Genomic DNA, 17,014 nt, shown 5'->3' on the forward strand with positions numbered 1-17,014 from the left:
GACCCACCAGCTGAGGAGCCCTCCTGCAGACCGCGCCCAGCAGTCCCTGCCGGCAAACCCGCACTGGCTGTAGCATTCGCCACAATTCACTTGCCAGATTCAGAAGCAAAGAAACGCTGTCTGCCCCCCCTCCCCCCACAGCTCAAGGACTGGAGTATTGACACTGGTGTCCCTGAAACCCCAGAGACAGAATGAGGCGGGCAGCAGAGGAGGGGCTTGGAGCTGACCACCGCAGTCAGAGTGCAAGGGCACACACTTGACTTTCACCAGGAACAGAAATAGGCCGGTTTGAACAGGCCGCACACGTGTGTCACCCCAATCACACCCTGTCTTCTCTCGGCCCACCACACCCGCAGTGCTTCCTGGCTTCCAAGGCCTGCCCACACCCTCCTTCCTGGGCGCGCGCACTCTTACCGAGACAGTGAAGCCCATCTCCTTGGTAGCCTTCCAAACACCTGCAGACGTAGCTGCCTTTAGTGTTGATGCACCTGGAGGCGGCGGGAGGGCACACCGGGACACCCAGCTCACACTCGTCTATATCTGTGGGCAAAATCACGACTGGTGAAATATCTGGGCAATCCTGGTATAAACGGGAACAGCAGGACAGAAGCAGCAGCGTCTTGTGTGCGATCATGCAGCAATGTGCAGGCACTGTTTGCAAACGAAACGCAAACCCTGCATCTCGGATGCAAAGTTCACTCTGGAATCAGCTTTTATAGCATTCGCACCTGATTAGCTCAGTGTGTGCAAATAAACCACTTTGTGCCTGACTGCAAGACCATAAGGACTGAGATCTTTCTTCCCAGTAATAATCGATAACTTATCATTTTGAGGCTATCGATAAAAAATAGGAACCTACCCATCACAATCTATTTATTTGACTAAACTTAGGACCTAAGCTTTGAGGAGTCAGGGGTGAGTTTTGTTTTTATTGGAATTAGTGAATTCATAAATTTGAATTGAATTCAAAGGCATGCTTCTGAAGCTAATTATAAATTCTTCCCCTTAATGTCAACTGCATATATTGTATAATCTTACTATAAATTCAGTGTATTATGTTTATAAGTAAATATATTTATGTCTCATATTTCCTATGCAAGTCATCCGTATTTTAAGCTAACATGAAATAACTTATTCAAACCTGCTGATCATTACATAAATCCTTCTAGAGGTTTTGAGTCCGTAAGAGCAGCCAGATGTTTCTGGTTCGCTACTGTCTAAATGTGTGGACTGGCCTTCGTCTTACCGGAGCACAGCTCTCCATCCCCGGCAAAGCCTTCCAGACAGCGACACTCGGCGCCCTCGCCCTCGGAGACGCACCAGGCATGCGCGCTGCACCCCGCGGGCGCGCACGCGTCTCGATCTGCAAACAGGGAGAACCGCGCGATTACTTCCAGGCCTTAGAGAAGAAAATGGATTCTAACGTTTTGGATTCCACAGAACAGTCCCGCACTCCCTTTCCCAAGTTCTGAGACAGGTCAACCTCCAAACAGAAATACTCTGCTGAACTATCAGCTGTATCTACATGAGAAGATCCATATGCCGTGTGTTTCTGTTTACATGCTCTTAATGAATTTTAAAGAACTACCTGGTATTCAAAGAGCCCTGTGTGAACTTACATATAATTTTTTAAAAGCATTTGCAAATTTGAACAATAAAGTTACTAGAAGCAAATAGATTCATATTTCAAAAGGTTTATTGCCTATTTGAAAATTCCCAACCATTTGACATACAAATGGAGCCAATCCTAGTCTTATCCCCCAAAGACTGATATGTACCTACTAGATCTGTGCACCAACACGGCAAGGAGATTCAATCATAACAAAATTTATTGTCAATTTACTAATATCATATATAACAGCATACGTTTGTCACAATGTGTATTTATTATTAAGATTTATGCAGTGACTTGCAAAGCTCGGGGCACTTTTTACAAAGTCATGAACCGTACAAGTTAATGCTGTAAATGGATTATTTCATTTCATACTCCATTGAAATGCAAATGCCCCAGGGAACAGAGTTTCATGTTGAGCCCTTGCTTTAACTACTTATGTATGTCATCATTCTCTAAATGCCAGCCCCGACACATTTTTTTTGGAGTTGAGGGGATCTGACATACCACAGTCAAATATAAACCCTCATCTGTCTATTCACTGGTAAGTTTGCTCATCTGAGTAAAGAAGAGATAAAAGAAGTTTTCCAAACTTGTCCATAAATTAAAGAAGGTTAAATGATCTAAGCAGGATTCAGGTGCCATGTGAACTCAGACATTGGGTCATTGCATTTGACTTGCTCAGCTATTTGAGCGAGAAGATTCCTCTTGTGGGAACACATACCTTTCACGTTTGCTTGGTCACCTCCCATCACTCAGGACTCCCAGATAAGTTCAGACTAAGTCAATTATTCATCTGGTTCAGGACTTATGTGGAAGACTAGCTCTCAAATGAAAAATCTGCTCAGCGTGTAGAGTGGACAGTCTCCAATGACCCAAGACATTTAAAATCATTTGCAGAATTATCTTAAATTAGAATTGGATTCAGGGTTTATCTGGTAATTTGCAAACCCCCAGGGAGCTGTGCATACGGTAGAACAATGGTTATGCAGTTGTAGGAGGGATGGGCTGGAGCCAAGGTTCTTCCTGTTACAGACCAGCTCTGGAGGGAGTGCCCGTGCTCACATTCCTCCTCTCTAAAACGTGGGTGACAACTCCCCACAATGGTTGTAAGGACTAGAAGAAAAGGTGATTTTAAAAAAATCCTTTGATCAAGAATTTTAAAATATTACACATATTTAAATAAGGGGATAAAGAAGAAAGATACCATGACAATCTGAGTAAGAGCTACCTTATCACACTAGAAGAGATCCCAGCAGCAGGCCTTGTCAGTAAAATGAAGTTTTCAAGTTTTGGGCTTTTTTTTTTTGAGCTTTTATTTTATTTTATTTTTTTTAGCCACAGATGTTTTGTTAAAATAAAATGTTACTCAGTAATATAAATAAATAAAATGTTTCAAAATTAAAGGCAGTGACCTTGAGTACAGGGGTGGGGTTTGCAGAGCTGAGCTAAGCCCAGTTTGAAACCCCCTGGCCTCAGGAGTGAATATAACATAAAAGACTTAGGTTCCCTAAAGTGGTTACACACTGAAAAACTTATTTGGTATTTGGTGATAAATGTGCACAACAGAAGAAAAGAATTCTAATATTTGTTGTTCATGGACTGTCTGCTGCCGTCAAAGCAACCGACCTATATTTGCTTATCAATTACTATCAACTTTTCATGCTAATGAAGTCCAGCCAGATGGGCCACATACCGAGAATACTAGGTGTGGAGGAAGGCACACGAATCTGTTCTGCCCTGTTTTTCACCTTTGTTTCCAATTTATAGTTCTTAAAAGAATACTGAGTCCAAAGAGTCAACATGTGCAGCTCGTGTCCAGTCTAATACAGAGCCCTCCGTCTCAGGCTCGCCATTCGGGAGAGAAGAAGGGCCTGTCCAGGGTTGGCTTCATTAGCCTTCTGTAGATTTAGCCAACATTAAGTCAGAGAGAGAATCCAGAACTTTCTCATTGGTAGAATGGAAATTGTTGGAAGCAAAGCTGTATCGGAGAACCAGTCATTCGTACCTGACACCATGATCTCCACAACCAGCGTGTCCTGAACTTCCGTAATGTCGTCTTCCGACACTCTAGTCTTGGAGGTGTCCGGTGGTGTTACTTGGTTGCGTATATCAGCTACGCCACCTGGTGAAGGTCAACAGATGCAATTAATTTAGCTTTTCTGTTTCCAGGAAAGTTTGATTTAATTTATATTTATGGCTGTTCATTGGTTGTGAGTTCACTCATTCTTACAGTAAGAGGATTTAGGGAAACTGGTTTTGATGACTTAGAAAACCTCACCCCAATATCCCACAACTGCTCATTTTCACCCAGTGCACTTGACGGCCTCAGGGGCAGGGAGCCGGAGGGGAAGAAAGGACTCTTTTAGGATTGGCAAAAATCAAGAGTAAAATACCAAAATCCTTATAAACATAATCAGCTCATAATCATAGCCCAGCATTAGGCAAGGACAAAAGAGTGAGATGCTCTCCCCAACTTGTCTCCCATACACCCTCCTCCTTTAGGCTGCTTTCCCACTTATTGTGGGAAAGCCTGACTCCACCTGCATTTTAAGGTATGAAAGGGCATAAACAGACCATGATTTAATACAGGTGTAAGATCCAGGCACCCTCCCCCTTCCACTCCCAGAACATGGGAGACATGGGTTCTCGAAGAGAGCAGTGCTCTAAACTGTATTCCACAGAGCCCTGGGCTCCCACTCCCCAGCACTATAGGTTGAAATTCTTTTTGAAATAATACTGTGATGTTATTTGCCTCTTTTCACTGTGTTCACATTCATAGCCTGACGGCAAAAGCAAAGGTGGGTACCACTGCTGGTGCCATAGCAGCTTGCTGTCACCAAGGCAGTGACAGCAAACTCTACCAGCAACTATGCTCTTCAACAACAACAACAAAAAATCAGTTTCACAAGAAGATCATGATAAAGCAATAAGAATTAATAATTTTTAAACTTCTCGCATTGACTACATGGTTTTTTAATAGGTAGTTTAATGAAATGGAAAATACACAGAAACACGGTCAGTGCACATTGAAGGTATCGTGGTTATCTGCGGGAGAAGCACTTCAGTGATTTTTGAATTGCGAGTTGAAACTTGCCTCTTCTTTCATGGAACATGATTTTTACTTGAAAAAATGACTGAAGAACTGTGCTATGGAGATGGGGTATTTGGCAGATATTTTCTCAAAAATGAAGTGAGCCTATTACTTCAAGGAGAACAACTGGCAGTATCTGTTGCCAAGGTCAGATTCCACAAGCAAGTAAGCTTTAGGAAACTACTGTCTGTCTAGGAGTTTCTGGCATAGTATCCAAAAAGCAATACCCAAAAAAGACAACTCAAAGGCTATTAAATAATTCTCCCTTTTCCATCCCTATGTATGTGTGAGGCCAGAGTTCCTGGGTTGTTTGGTTTTTTTCTTGCAGAAAAATAGATTCTCTTTATAGACTTTGACCAAAACAACACATGACAGATTTAAGATGCAAGTAGATATGACAACCCAGCTTCCCTCTACTAAGCCAGACATTAAAGATATAAATGTAAAACAATGCGACTCTGCCCACTACCTATTCTTTGCTTTGGAAAACTACTTATTTCAGTTATTTTTATTAAAAATTGTGTTATGTTAATAGATAATGGATTTGTCATAATTGTTGTTTATTTTTATTTGTTTATTTTTGAGACAAGGTCTCACTCTGTCACCCAGGCTGGAGTGCAGTGGCATGATCACAGCTCACTGTAACCTCCAACTCCTGGGTCCAAGTGATCTTCCCAGTTCAGCCTTCTAAGTAGCTGGGACTATAGGTTTAGGCCACTATGCCTGGCTAATTTTTTAATTTTTTGTAGAGTTGAGGTTTTACTATGTTACCCATGCTGGTCTTGAACTCCTGGCTTCAAGCAATCCTCCTGCATGAGTCACTGCACCCAGATATTACTATAATTTTAACAGACATTTTAAAAGTTTTGTTTTGGCCCAGCGTGGTGGCTCACGCCTGTAATCTTAGCACTCTGGGAGGCCAAGGCCAAGGTGGTTGGATCATTTGAGCTCAGGAGTTCGAGACCAGCCTGAGCAAGAGCGAGATCCCGTCTCTACTAAAAAAAATAAAAAGAAATTTATTGGCCAACTAAAAATATATATATATAAAAAATTAGCCAGGCATGGTGGCGCATGCTTATAGTCCCAGCTACTTGGGAGGCTGAGGCAGGAGGATTGCTTGAGCTCAGGAGTTTGAGGTTGCTGTGAGCTAGGCTGACACCACGGCACTCACTCTAGCTGGGCAACAGAGTGAAACTCTGTCTCTAAATAAACAAATATTTTGTTTTTAAGTTTTAATATCACAAATATTAATAGGTATAAACCACATGAAAACTCTTTAGAGTTCTCAATAACTTATAAGACTATATAGGGGTCCTGAGACTAACATGCTTGGGAAACTATTGACCTAAGGTAACAATTAATTCTGAAAATTCAAAATATCCAATTCTGTCCATGCATAGATCGATCCATTTATTTGTTGTCTGTCACCTAACATATTATAGCATGCCTACCAGATAAGTATAAACTATAAAATAAAACATTTTAATAAAATTTAACTCATCTGTGGTATACTTTTGGTAGAAAGAAATCAGGAGATAAATCCACACATGCCTCAATTATTTGGGTACGCATTCAAGGGAGCAAATCAGGCCCACTGATTACACATGACCCTTGGCTCACTCTTCTTTTCTCTTCCTCAAAGTCATATTTAGTTTGTAAAAAAGTGGATCACAAGCCTTCCCCAAGTTGGATTTTTCAGAGTTGTTTGACATCCAAAAGTTATTTTTTACAAAGGACTTTACTTTCCAAATTAAGACTTTTCATGTTGTAAGGGATGAGATTGTATATAACTACCTCTAAAATTGAGAACATATCACTTCTAAAAAAATTATCTCCAAATATTTTTGTGACGTGATAAACTTCTGGCATTTATTTCTAAGCCTGGCCCCACCCCACCCAACTAAAGGTAATCTGTAATAAACTCATCAGAGGAAAACAAACTCTCAGCATTCCTAAAAACAGAGAAGCTTTGAATAATATAAAATATTAAAAATCAGCAAAAGCACAGGGATGGATATAAAGCTATTCCTGAGCCAAGGTCAGATAATTTGCTACATAACTTATCATATTACCTGCTGGTATCTGATGGCCGTTCAGAGCCAGACACATTTTCCCATCTGGGGCCTTCATAAAACCTTCACGGCATGAACACCAAGCAGTTCCAAACCTCGCTTCGCAAATCTGTTCGCAGCCTCCGTTCTGATGCAAGCAGGGATCTGCTCCTAGCAGAGAAAAAAGGCAGATTCACAGATAGGTTGCAGATGAAAAGGAAGCCACCAATGCAAATCACAGCCCACAACTTCTGGGGAGGGAAACTCACCGTATCTTAACAGAGGGTGTATCAAGAGCTATTTCAGAAGAGCCCCTGGTTCTAAGACAAACCCAGACTGTTATTACCTTACAAGCACTTATTGAGTCTGGGCAGTACTTTTGCTCAGCTGCAATTCCTATTGCCTGACTCACAATCTAATCAGACTGCCACAGGACAATCTGCGTACACCTGGCTGAGACTCACTCGCTGGCACTCTTGGGGATGGCGTATCTAAATTGCCTGCCCTTAGTGCCTGTAACCTAAATGTCTTTGAAATGTGGCAGGTAAGTAAAAACTGTTCAGGAAAAGAAGAGATGAAATTGGTGGGAGAAAACCCAAATTACCAAATTGGCATAGAGCCTAAGTTACCAAACTACCAGATTGTCTTAGTTTAAACAAAGTCCTTATCTTACAAAAGCTTAACATCTACACAGATTAGGGAAAACAGCAAATTCCCCCTGCGCCCCCCCCCCCAGCCTGCCAGTAAAAAAATTAAAAAGGTCACAGATCCCAGCCAAGGAAAGACTGTGTAACACCTCCAGCGTACCTGGTTTTGCCAGTGGATGAACCACAACCAGTGATGAGGGCTTCAGCATGCTGCCGCGGAGACGTACCCTGTTTTGGCCAGTCCTCTTGTTCAACCTTATTACCGATGGCATGGCCCAATCCGAGAACCACACATGATCTCCGAACACAGCTATGGCAAATGGGTGACCTGAAAACAACTCAAAGCCATTAATACACCTTCATGGTCTTTGTGACTATTCACAAAAGAACAAGGCTTGAAACTTACACGCTGCACTACACTACGTCAATTCTTTACTACAGCGGCTCAGCAGGGTACACGCCATTGACCTACGCTCGCCTCAAGGAGAGCCCACGTGATGAGGGAACCGAGTTCTGGAATGGGGGCCTGGTGGTATGAGGTCAGGGCAAAGCCCATCATCACCCAGCATGTGGAGAGTAGGAGAATGTGAGCAGACGGTGGCACTAGAAGAGGACAAGGTGGGAGATTTCTGGGCTCACTACATCTGTCACTATTTATAGACTAAAACTGAGTAAGTTATTTTACTGCTCTTAGACTTAGGCTCCTTGTCTTTGGAATGGCAGTAATCAACAGTAGACCAAATGCACAGGCTGTTGTAGGATTTTTTTTTTTTTTTTTAAATTTGGGGTCATTGAATAAGTCTCCCAAATTCCGATCATCACCAGCTCATGTCTCTGCATTAGTCCCTACCTCCTTTCCTCTCTCTCTGCTTATTTAATATTCGTCCATGGACCTGTGTCCCTGGTGGCACCTTTCTCTTCTTCTCCAGGACCTGGACCGGAAACAGTCACCCACTTCTCCCACTCCTTCCCTCTGCATTCTGCCCCCAGGCTGTCCCCATCCTCTCTCCCATCTCCATTTCTTCACTACCTTAACACTCTAGCTTCTCTGTGTCTCTTTCCTTCCCTTTTTAGCGAAGTTTTTTGAAAAAGAGTCATTTATTATCTGCTGCCTCCATTTTCATGGCTCCTACTGAGCCCACCTCAACCAAACCCACCTCTTCACGCCACTTGAACTGCTCTGATGAGGTATTAAATATTTATGATAATAAACAAGGAAATGTCTTAATATGCTATATTCTCAAGAGGTTCAAGACTAAAGCTAAGGAGGCCCAAGTTTGGAAGCTTCCACCATGTCTGCTCATGCTCCCACAAGCCAATCTGTTTGCAAATGAGCAATGGATGTGGCCGGGCGTGGTGGCTCATGCCTGTAATCCTAGCACTCTGGGAGGCCGAGGCGGGCAGATTGCTCAAGGTCAGGAGTTCGAAACCAGCCTGAGCAAGAGTGAGACCCCGTCTCTACTATAAATAGAAAGAAATTAATTGGCCAACTAATATATATAGAAAAAATTAGCCGGGCATGGTGGCGCATGCCTGTAGTCCCAGCTACTCGGGAGGCTGAGGCAGAAGGATCACTTGAGTCCAGGAGTTTGAGGTTGCTGTGAGCTAGGCTGACGGCATGACACTCACTCTAGCCTGAGCAACAAAGCCAGACTCTGTCTCAAAAAAAAAATGAGCAATGGATGTGATGGATTAGAATGAGTATCGCCCCCTACTGGCACACACTCAAATGACCTGTCCTGGTGACAAATCTCCACACATCATTACTGACCAGGGTTATTAAGATTCATTTCAGTCTCTAGCCTTCTGTCCAAAATTAAAGGCATAAATACAGCAACGGAATTTTTTGCATAGCTAAAGTTCTTTTTATTGTGGTGGGAAAAAAAGCATAACACGAAATTTATCATCTTAACCATTTCTAAGTGTATGGTTAAGTAGTGGTAAATACATTTATCCAGTGTCATGCAACCAACCTCCAGAACATTTCGTCTTGCAAAATTGAAACTCTGAACTCATTAAACAATTTCCCATTTCCTCCTCCCCTCAACCTCTGGCAACTACCATTCTGCTTTCTTTTCCTATGACTCTGACTATTTTAGATACCTCAAGTAAGTGGAATTGTACAGGACTTGTCTTTTTTGACAGGCTTGTTTCGCTTGGCATAATGTTCTAAAGGGTTCATCCATGTTGGAGCACATGTGAGAATTAGCTACAGTGTTTTAGCACACAAATGTCTGACACTAGACATAATCTTCCTTATTTCTTGTTTATAGAAGAGCCACAATTAATTGCATCTTGAATTAAGAATTCCTTCAGTCTTTTTAATATATATATTTAAACTGACAGATAACATTATGTGTCTTTGTCATATACAACATGATGTTTTGAAGTATACATACATTGTGGAATGGTTAAATCTAGTCAATCAACAAATGCATTACCTCACACTTATCATTTCTGGGTGACAGCACATAGCATCCACTCTCTCTTTACCTTAAAAATCCTGAACTGGCAGAGAAGCCACCACAGATATACCAGCAGGTGGCACTGTAATGATGGGAATGGTTATTTAGATAATTTACTATAAAATGATTTGATCATGGCCTTCAATAGGAAGTTGCATTAGTCATAGATTATAGTAGCAATACAAATTATTCACAAAATATCTGCTATGCTTTTTGGTTTAGAATATGGTATTTTCCATTCTGGTTAAGACTTTCCCAATCCCTTTCTACCCTCTTATGTCAAAGCTACAATTTTACATTTATTTGGGTGATGTATTTTTTTTCATAATGTGTGACTCCCCCACTGGACTCTCTAACTTCACAGAAATCACATTTGTTTACTCTATACTGCATTTCCATTTAGTGCATGAATGGATATGCTTATCATTTATTGTGAAGTGTATCTTTCATTTTTACAGAATCATAGAAATATATAAATTTTAAAATTATACTTATCTTAATCTATTCTATGTACAATAGAAATTTAGAGATTCATTACCTCTAAAACCAAACAGAAAAGGCAAAACAAATGTCTTATACAGACCATTCGTTTGGTAGCTTCTTCCTAAGCAAGAGAGACCACATTTTTCATCTTCCTAACCAGTTTCTAAATCTCCAGTCCATCTTCAACACTTCCTTAGTTCTCATTTCTATGTCCAATCTGTTACCAAATCCTCTCAATTTTTTTTTTTTTTTTTTTTTTTTGAGACAGAGTCTTGCTTTGTTGTCCAGGCTAGAGTGAGTGCCGTGGCGTCAGTCTAGCTCACAGCAACCTCAAACTCCTGGGCTCAAGCGATCCTACTGCCTCAGCCTCCCGAGTAGCTGGGACTACAGGCATGTGCCACCATGCCCGGCTAATTTTATATATATATCAGTTGGCCAATTAATTTCTTTCTATTTATAGTAGAGATGGGGTCTTGCTCTTGCTCAGGCTGGTTTTGAACTCCTGACCTGGAGCAATCCGCCCGCCTCGGCCTCCCAGACAGCTAGGATTACAGGCGTGAGCCACCTCGCCCGGCCTAAATCCTCTCAATTTATCATCCACAATGATTTTCAATACCCTAATCCTCCATTCCACTTTTAAATGACAATGTTCTATCTCAAGCCTTCATTAACTGTTGCTTGGACAACCACCGTATAGCTTCCTAACAGATTTCCTTCTCTCCAAATTCCAAGCCAACCTTTACAGTTTGCCTAACTGGCTTTCCTGAGATACCAATCTTATCAAACATGTTTGAAGCTCAAGAACATTCAATGGCTCCCTGCTAAATTCAGAATTAAGTCCAGACAACATACCCTGGCAGTACTAACATGTAAAGACCAATTTTTGTAGCCTTATAACTTTTCATCACCACCTATTTATCACATGGCCCAGTTCAAATACTGTCTTTGCAGATTTCCTGAGTCAAAATGAATTACGCAATGCTTATTATAGTCATATGTACTTCTAACAGCATAGGCTACAATGTTTTAAAGATAGTTATGAAAACACATAACAACCCATGCAAAATCTGAAAATACAATAGGGAAAAACAATTATAAAACAATTGTTTTAATTGTTAAAAACAATTAATAAATAACATTTATTAATCTTTTCACATGTTATCAATTGAGATTCCTTAATGCCTAAAAGTGATGTTCTCACTGCTGTGAAAGACATTTTCTAGAACATAAGAAATGAGAATAGCTAACCAAGTTCTTATTCCTAAAGAAATTTAGAAAATTTTAATATTTTCATTCTCATTTTAGAAAATCTTGAAAAAGAGAAATGATTATACAACAGTTTTTTACCCAATATTCCAATAGTAATCCTTTTTGCTCATGATTCCATGGAGAAGTCTGTCTGTCTCTATTCCTTTTTCACTATATGGTTAAGGGTGTGTGTGTGTGTGTTGTGTGTTTAAATACAATTAGTATTTAACATTCATCAGTGCTCAGTCAAAATGAAGAAATCGCCCTGCCCAAAGCCTCACCTACATCGTTCTGGGCAAGTTTGTGGCGTTCTGAACCATCCAGATTGGCCATTTCAATCACAGACTGCTTGGCATCGCACCAGTACAACTTGTCAGTTAAGAAGTCGATCGTTATTCCACTGGGCTCCAGCAGATCAGAGCTGGCTATGATCACTCGGCCAAAGCCTTGAAGGGAAGAACTTTCAATTCGTGGATTAATCCCCATATCAGTCCAGAATAATCTCCTTTAATCAAGAAAGCACACAACAAATAATACCTGCATGAAAAGATTCTTCCATCCTTTCATCATTGAAAACATCAATATAAACCACTGCAGGATATACTAAAGTGTATACTAAAGTATACCCTAAGGAATACAGAAGGAGAAAATAGAGCACTGTATATTGGACAAATAATTTTCAAAAGCAGAACAATCATCTTGTCTATATGTAAAGCAGCTTGGACAATAAATGCTGAATTAAGGCTCAGATCATTAGATAAAAAAGAAATTAGTTTTAAAAATTGGGCTGGAGCCAGGTGCAGTGGCTCATACCTGTAATCCTAGCACTCTGGGAGGCCGAGGCAGGAGGATCACTCAAGGTCAGGAGTTCGAAACCAGCCTGAGCAAGAGCAAGACCCCATCTCTACTAAAAATAGAAATAAATTAATTGGCCAACTAAAAAATATATATATAAAGAATTAGCCAGGCATGGTGGCGCATGCCTGTAGTCCCAGCTACTCAGGAGGCTGAGGCAGGAGGATTGCTTGAGCCCAGGAGTCTGAGGTTGCTGTGAGCTAAGCTGACGCCACAGCACTCTAGCCTCGGCAACAGAGTGAGACTCTGTCTCAATCAATCAATCAATCAATATTGCAGAATATGACTAATTGAAAGTGTGATACATGAACATTGTTTTGTTTCGTTTTGATTTTTTGAGACAGGGTCTAACTCTATTGCCCAGGTGAGAGTACAGCGGCATCATTGTAGCTCACAGCAACCTTAAAGTCCTGGGCTCAAGCAATCCTTCTGCCTCAGCCTCCCCAGTAGCTCAGACTACAGGCGTGTGACACTATGCCCAGCTTATTTTTTTAATAGAAGTGGAGTTTGTATATGGTGCCCAGGTTGGTCTTGGACTCCTGGCCTCAAGCAGTCCTCCCACTTCAGCCTCCCAAAGTGCTAGGACTGTAGGAGTAAGCCATCTCACCTGGCCAAAGAGAAAGCTGAATATTCTTAAATTAGTGTTTGTGCTTCAAAATGCAATAGAATCCTAGCCCATTCTTGTTAGCATACGTAAAACTACATGTGTAAAACTACAATGTAAAGGGAAGAAGATAGTTTTCTCTTATCCGGTTTTATACAATATACTCCATTAATTCAGTTAATTTTAAGTCCCTTAAAATCAGGTGCTTGGGCATATTTTTTTTGAAGTCAATATGTCTCAATATTTTTTACTGGTCTGTTTAGAGATAGTTACGTCACTTGGGTGGCTCCAAACCAATTATCAGTCACTGCCAATATATTATCTCCCACAGGCCAGCGTGAAATTTCCATTGTGAATAAAATAGTCTTGGTTTTTGTCTTGGCTTTCTAACAAGTAGGAAGAATCCTTTATTTTCCTTAATTATAACCTTTAACCCAGGTCATTAATTCACAATTAATGGGACAGACTTTTAATCTTTCATAGTTTCTATTTTCTCTTGTCCAAAATCTAGGAATAACCTGTCACTTAAAGTCATCTTAGGATTTTTCTAAATAGAATTCATAAGTCATACAATCCAAATATCCTTTCCTCCTCAAAAAACAACAATGAAGATTTTTAAAGAAAGTAGATTTATGGATTTAATTCTAATCAGTTAATGAATTACAGCCCATTACTTTTTTCAAAAAAATTTAATTTGCTTAAAATAAAAGGACATATTAACAATAAAAGAAAATCAAAGGACATTAAAAAGAAGAGGAATTCATGCTAGCCATGTCGTTTCTGAAGATTTGAACAAATCTCATGGATTCTCTTGGTTTCTGATTCCACTGAACACCTGAAGTCTTAAGACAGATTTGGACACTAGCACATCGGGCAGGAACTGTCACGTGGCCTCTGCCAAAAGGTGCCTTATCTTCACAAATACCTACTTGACCACCGGATGAACAGCAACTCCTCGAGGCTGAGAGATGTTCTCCTTAATGATTATTTCTCGATGTTTTCCATTTAAATCACTCCCTTCAATGAGAGATTTCCTAAAATGTATGTAATATAAAGAGGTTTGTCATAGCAACTTTACTTTTTAAGCAAAAATATTCCTTTTCCCTGTTCCTGGAATACAAAGACAGGCTTTCCAAACCACCTCCCCTGTGCGTTCACACGCACGCAGATACAGTATTACAGCACCAACAAGCACACACATTTAATTTTTTAAAATGCAATCTTTTAATTAGCATCCCAATATTTATCCCAGGCAATTAAAATACACAGCGACAGGATAAGGTAAGAAGAGACAGTGTCAGGAGCCAGGCAGGTACATTCTCTTCACAACCTCCCACCTCCTGCTTGAAGCTGGAGGCAGGGGAGGTATCAGCTTTGGGCTCGGATCATGGGGAGGAGGGAGACACACTCGCACAAGGACAGCACGTAGAAATGTATGCTAGCTTCAAGTTTCTTCCATATGATTCTCCGGCAAGAGAGTACAGTTGCCCTGGGTATCTGTGGAAAACTCGTTCCAGAACACCCTATGACACCAAAATCTGCCGAGGCCCAAGTCCCTCATGTAAAACACTGTAGCATTTGCATATGACTGGTGCATGTCCCCCCATATACTTTAGATCATCTGTAGATTACTTATAATACCTAATACAATGTAAATGCCATGCAGATAGTGGTTTTACTGCATTATTTCTTATTTATCTTATTTTTAATTTTTTTAATATTTTCAATTTGAGGTTGGTTGAATCCAAGGATGCAGAACTTGCAGATACAGAGGGCTGATTGTACTGAAATATTATTTGCTAATCTTTACTTTTTTTTTTCTGAGATAGGGTCTTGCTCGGTTGCCCAGGCTAGAGTGCAGTGGTGCCATCATAGCTCACTGCAACCTTGAACTCCTGGGCTCAAGTGATCCTCCTGCCTTGCCTCCCAAGTAGCAGGGACTACAGGTGTGCCATCGTGCCTGGCTAATTTTTTTAATTTTTTTTTTAGAGACCTGGTCTCATTAGGTTGCCTAGGCTGGTCTCAAAGCTCTGGCCTCAAGGGATCCTCCCACCTTGGCCTCCCAGAGTGCTAAGATTACAGGCGTGAACCACCATGTACAGCCTAATCTCTCTCTCTTTTTTTTTTATCCCCAGCAACACTAGCCTGAGAATGGCCTAATCTTTACATTTAAAAAAATATCCCTTTGAAATCTGGCCAAAATTCTTATAAAAATAAGAAAATTCTTATTTCCTAATTTTTCTATTTGTTTGTCAAATATTTACCTACTGCTGCTGGAGATTGATGTAAGCAATGGAACACAACAGGAAACAAAAACGCTCTCCTCCCCGTCATCATAGAGCTCAAAGTTCAACTGGAAGGAGGGGGAAGAGGGAGGGGAGAAGGGAGGCAGGTGGGAACAGGGGGAGGGTGGGGAGGAGGGGAGGGAGGGAGGGGATCGCAACACAGCAGGGAAGGGAAGTGCTAAGGACAAGGCTGCAAAGAATAACTGGGGGGAGGGGAGCGGGTGGCAGCCCCACCCAGCAGGGGTCAGAGAAGGGTTCCTGGGACAATAATATGAACCCAGATGAGAAGGTGGTGGCCAGGCCAGGTGGGGGGCAGGGGCAGGAGCACCCCAAGCAGAGGAAAGCGCGTGTACAAAATCCTAATGTCCCGAGACCTAAAGAATATGGGACAGCCGTCATCTCACTTGGGAAAGTTTGCTGTGGCTCACATGTGGAGAGGGCAGGCGGGCAAGAGATGACAGTGCTGAGAGGGAGGGTAGCAGTGGGCATCGAGAAAACTGATGGATTCAAACACTAAATGTGGCTCTGTGACACCACTGGGCTTCAGAGCAGCTTCCTGGGCAGGCAGGACTCGGGCACCAGTAGGGCTGAGATCCTCCCTTCCCCCACACAGCGCCCAAGTGCAAACTAGAAAATATAACCATCTTTAATTCATTCAACAAACATCTGCTAAGGGCCCGCCTTGCTCTGGTGGGCAATGTCTATCTGAACCGGCCTGCCCAGGAACAGAGCAGGACCATCCTCGGCTCCCATCAGGCAGAGTGCTAAGGAGACCTCCAGGGGCCTCCTCAAGTCTACTTTGCAGCCACCAGGTGGGGACGGGGCTTTCACACGCACCCTCGGGCTACACGCAGGACAAGCGCAAAGGCAGAGGCAGCTCGGAGCCTGTGCTGGGGCAGGGCCGTGGTGCGAATGAGGCCGTGGATAAGCTGAAACCTTTTCTACTGCAGCGCCGCTTCTAAACGATGGTCTTGCCGGCAGCTGCAGTGGTGGTAGGAAGCGTGCTGCTGGGTGGGAGATGTTTTTGAACTCAATGTGCCAAATTCTGTCCCCACCCAGACACAACTGCCACCGAGCCTCTTGGTGGGAGGGAAGGAACTCTGAGGCCACTTGCTTGTGACCAGGGGAGAGAGAACTGTCACTTCCAATCTCATTGTTGCATCAACTCTAAATTCTGACTGTTTGGAGCAGGAGTTGGGTGGTGAGAAGGGAGACCCACGTCAGCTCCCGACTGCAGAGCGGTCTCCAGGCAGGATGGCTGGGATTCACTTTCAAAGCTGCCCAAGGTGTCCACCTAATTAACTCTGCTCCTCTGAGTCAGCCAGAAAGCGACTCTCAAACCCCAGTGCCGCAGTGAGATCGCAGGGATGGCTGCGTTTGCGGGCTCCTCCAAAAGGAAAACCCACGCCACTACCGGCATCAGACTTATCCACCAAGACCCTAGAAGAGTTATTTTTACCTTATAGTAGTTTTTGTTACCTCAAAAGAATAAGTAAGCTGTCGCGCCCGCCTCGCCAGCAAGGAAGACGCGGCAACTGGAGTTCTTCTGACAGTGCTTTAATGGGGTTCCCTTTAGACTTACATGATGCGGAAGACCCTGAGCACAAGCTCTCACACACTTATATACTCTAAGGAAGGAGGGAAGTGATGGGGATAGGTTAAAAGCGCGC

General features: G+C 42.2%; 1 protein-coding gene across 1 annotated transcript in view; it reads right to left on the reverse strand.

Moving 5' to 3' along the window:
• Window positions 1–17,014, reverse strand: part of EGF (epidermal growth factor) — a 70,158-nt gene that overhangs the window by 18,265 nt on the left and 34,879 nt on the right. Inside the window, exons 11-17 of the mRNA XM_012766193.3 lie at window positions 13,989–14,093; window positions 11,882–12,105; window positions 7,565–7,732; window positions 6,779–6,928; window positions 3,621–3,737; window positions 1,247–1,363; window positions 415–540 (exon numbers count right to left, since the gene is read on the reverse strand). Of these exons, the coding sequence (XP_012621647.3) occupies window positions 415–540; window positions 1,247–1,363; window positions 3,621–3,737; window positions 6,779–6,928; window positions 7,565–7,732; window positions 11,882–12,105; window positions 13,989–14,093 (1,007 nt within the window). The remainder of the gene's footprint in view (window positions 1–414; window positions 541–1,246; window positions 1,364–3,620; window positions 3,738–6,778; window positions 6,929–7,564; window positions 7,733–11,881; window positions 12,106–13,988; window positions 14,094–17,014) is intronic.

The sequence above is a fragment of the Microcebus murinus genome, chromosome 27, assembly GCF_040939455.1.
Source record: "Microcebus murinus isolate Inina chromosome 27, M.murinus_Inina_mat1.0, whole genome shotgun sequence".
Lineage (NCBI taxonomy): Eukaryota > Metazoa > Chordata > Mammalia > Primates > Cheirogaleidae > Microcebus > Microcebus murinus.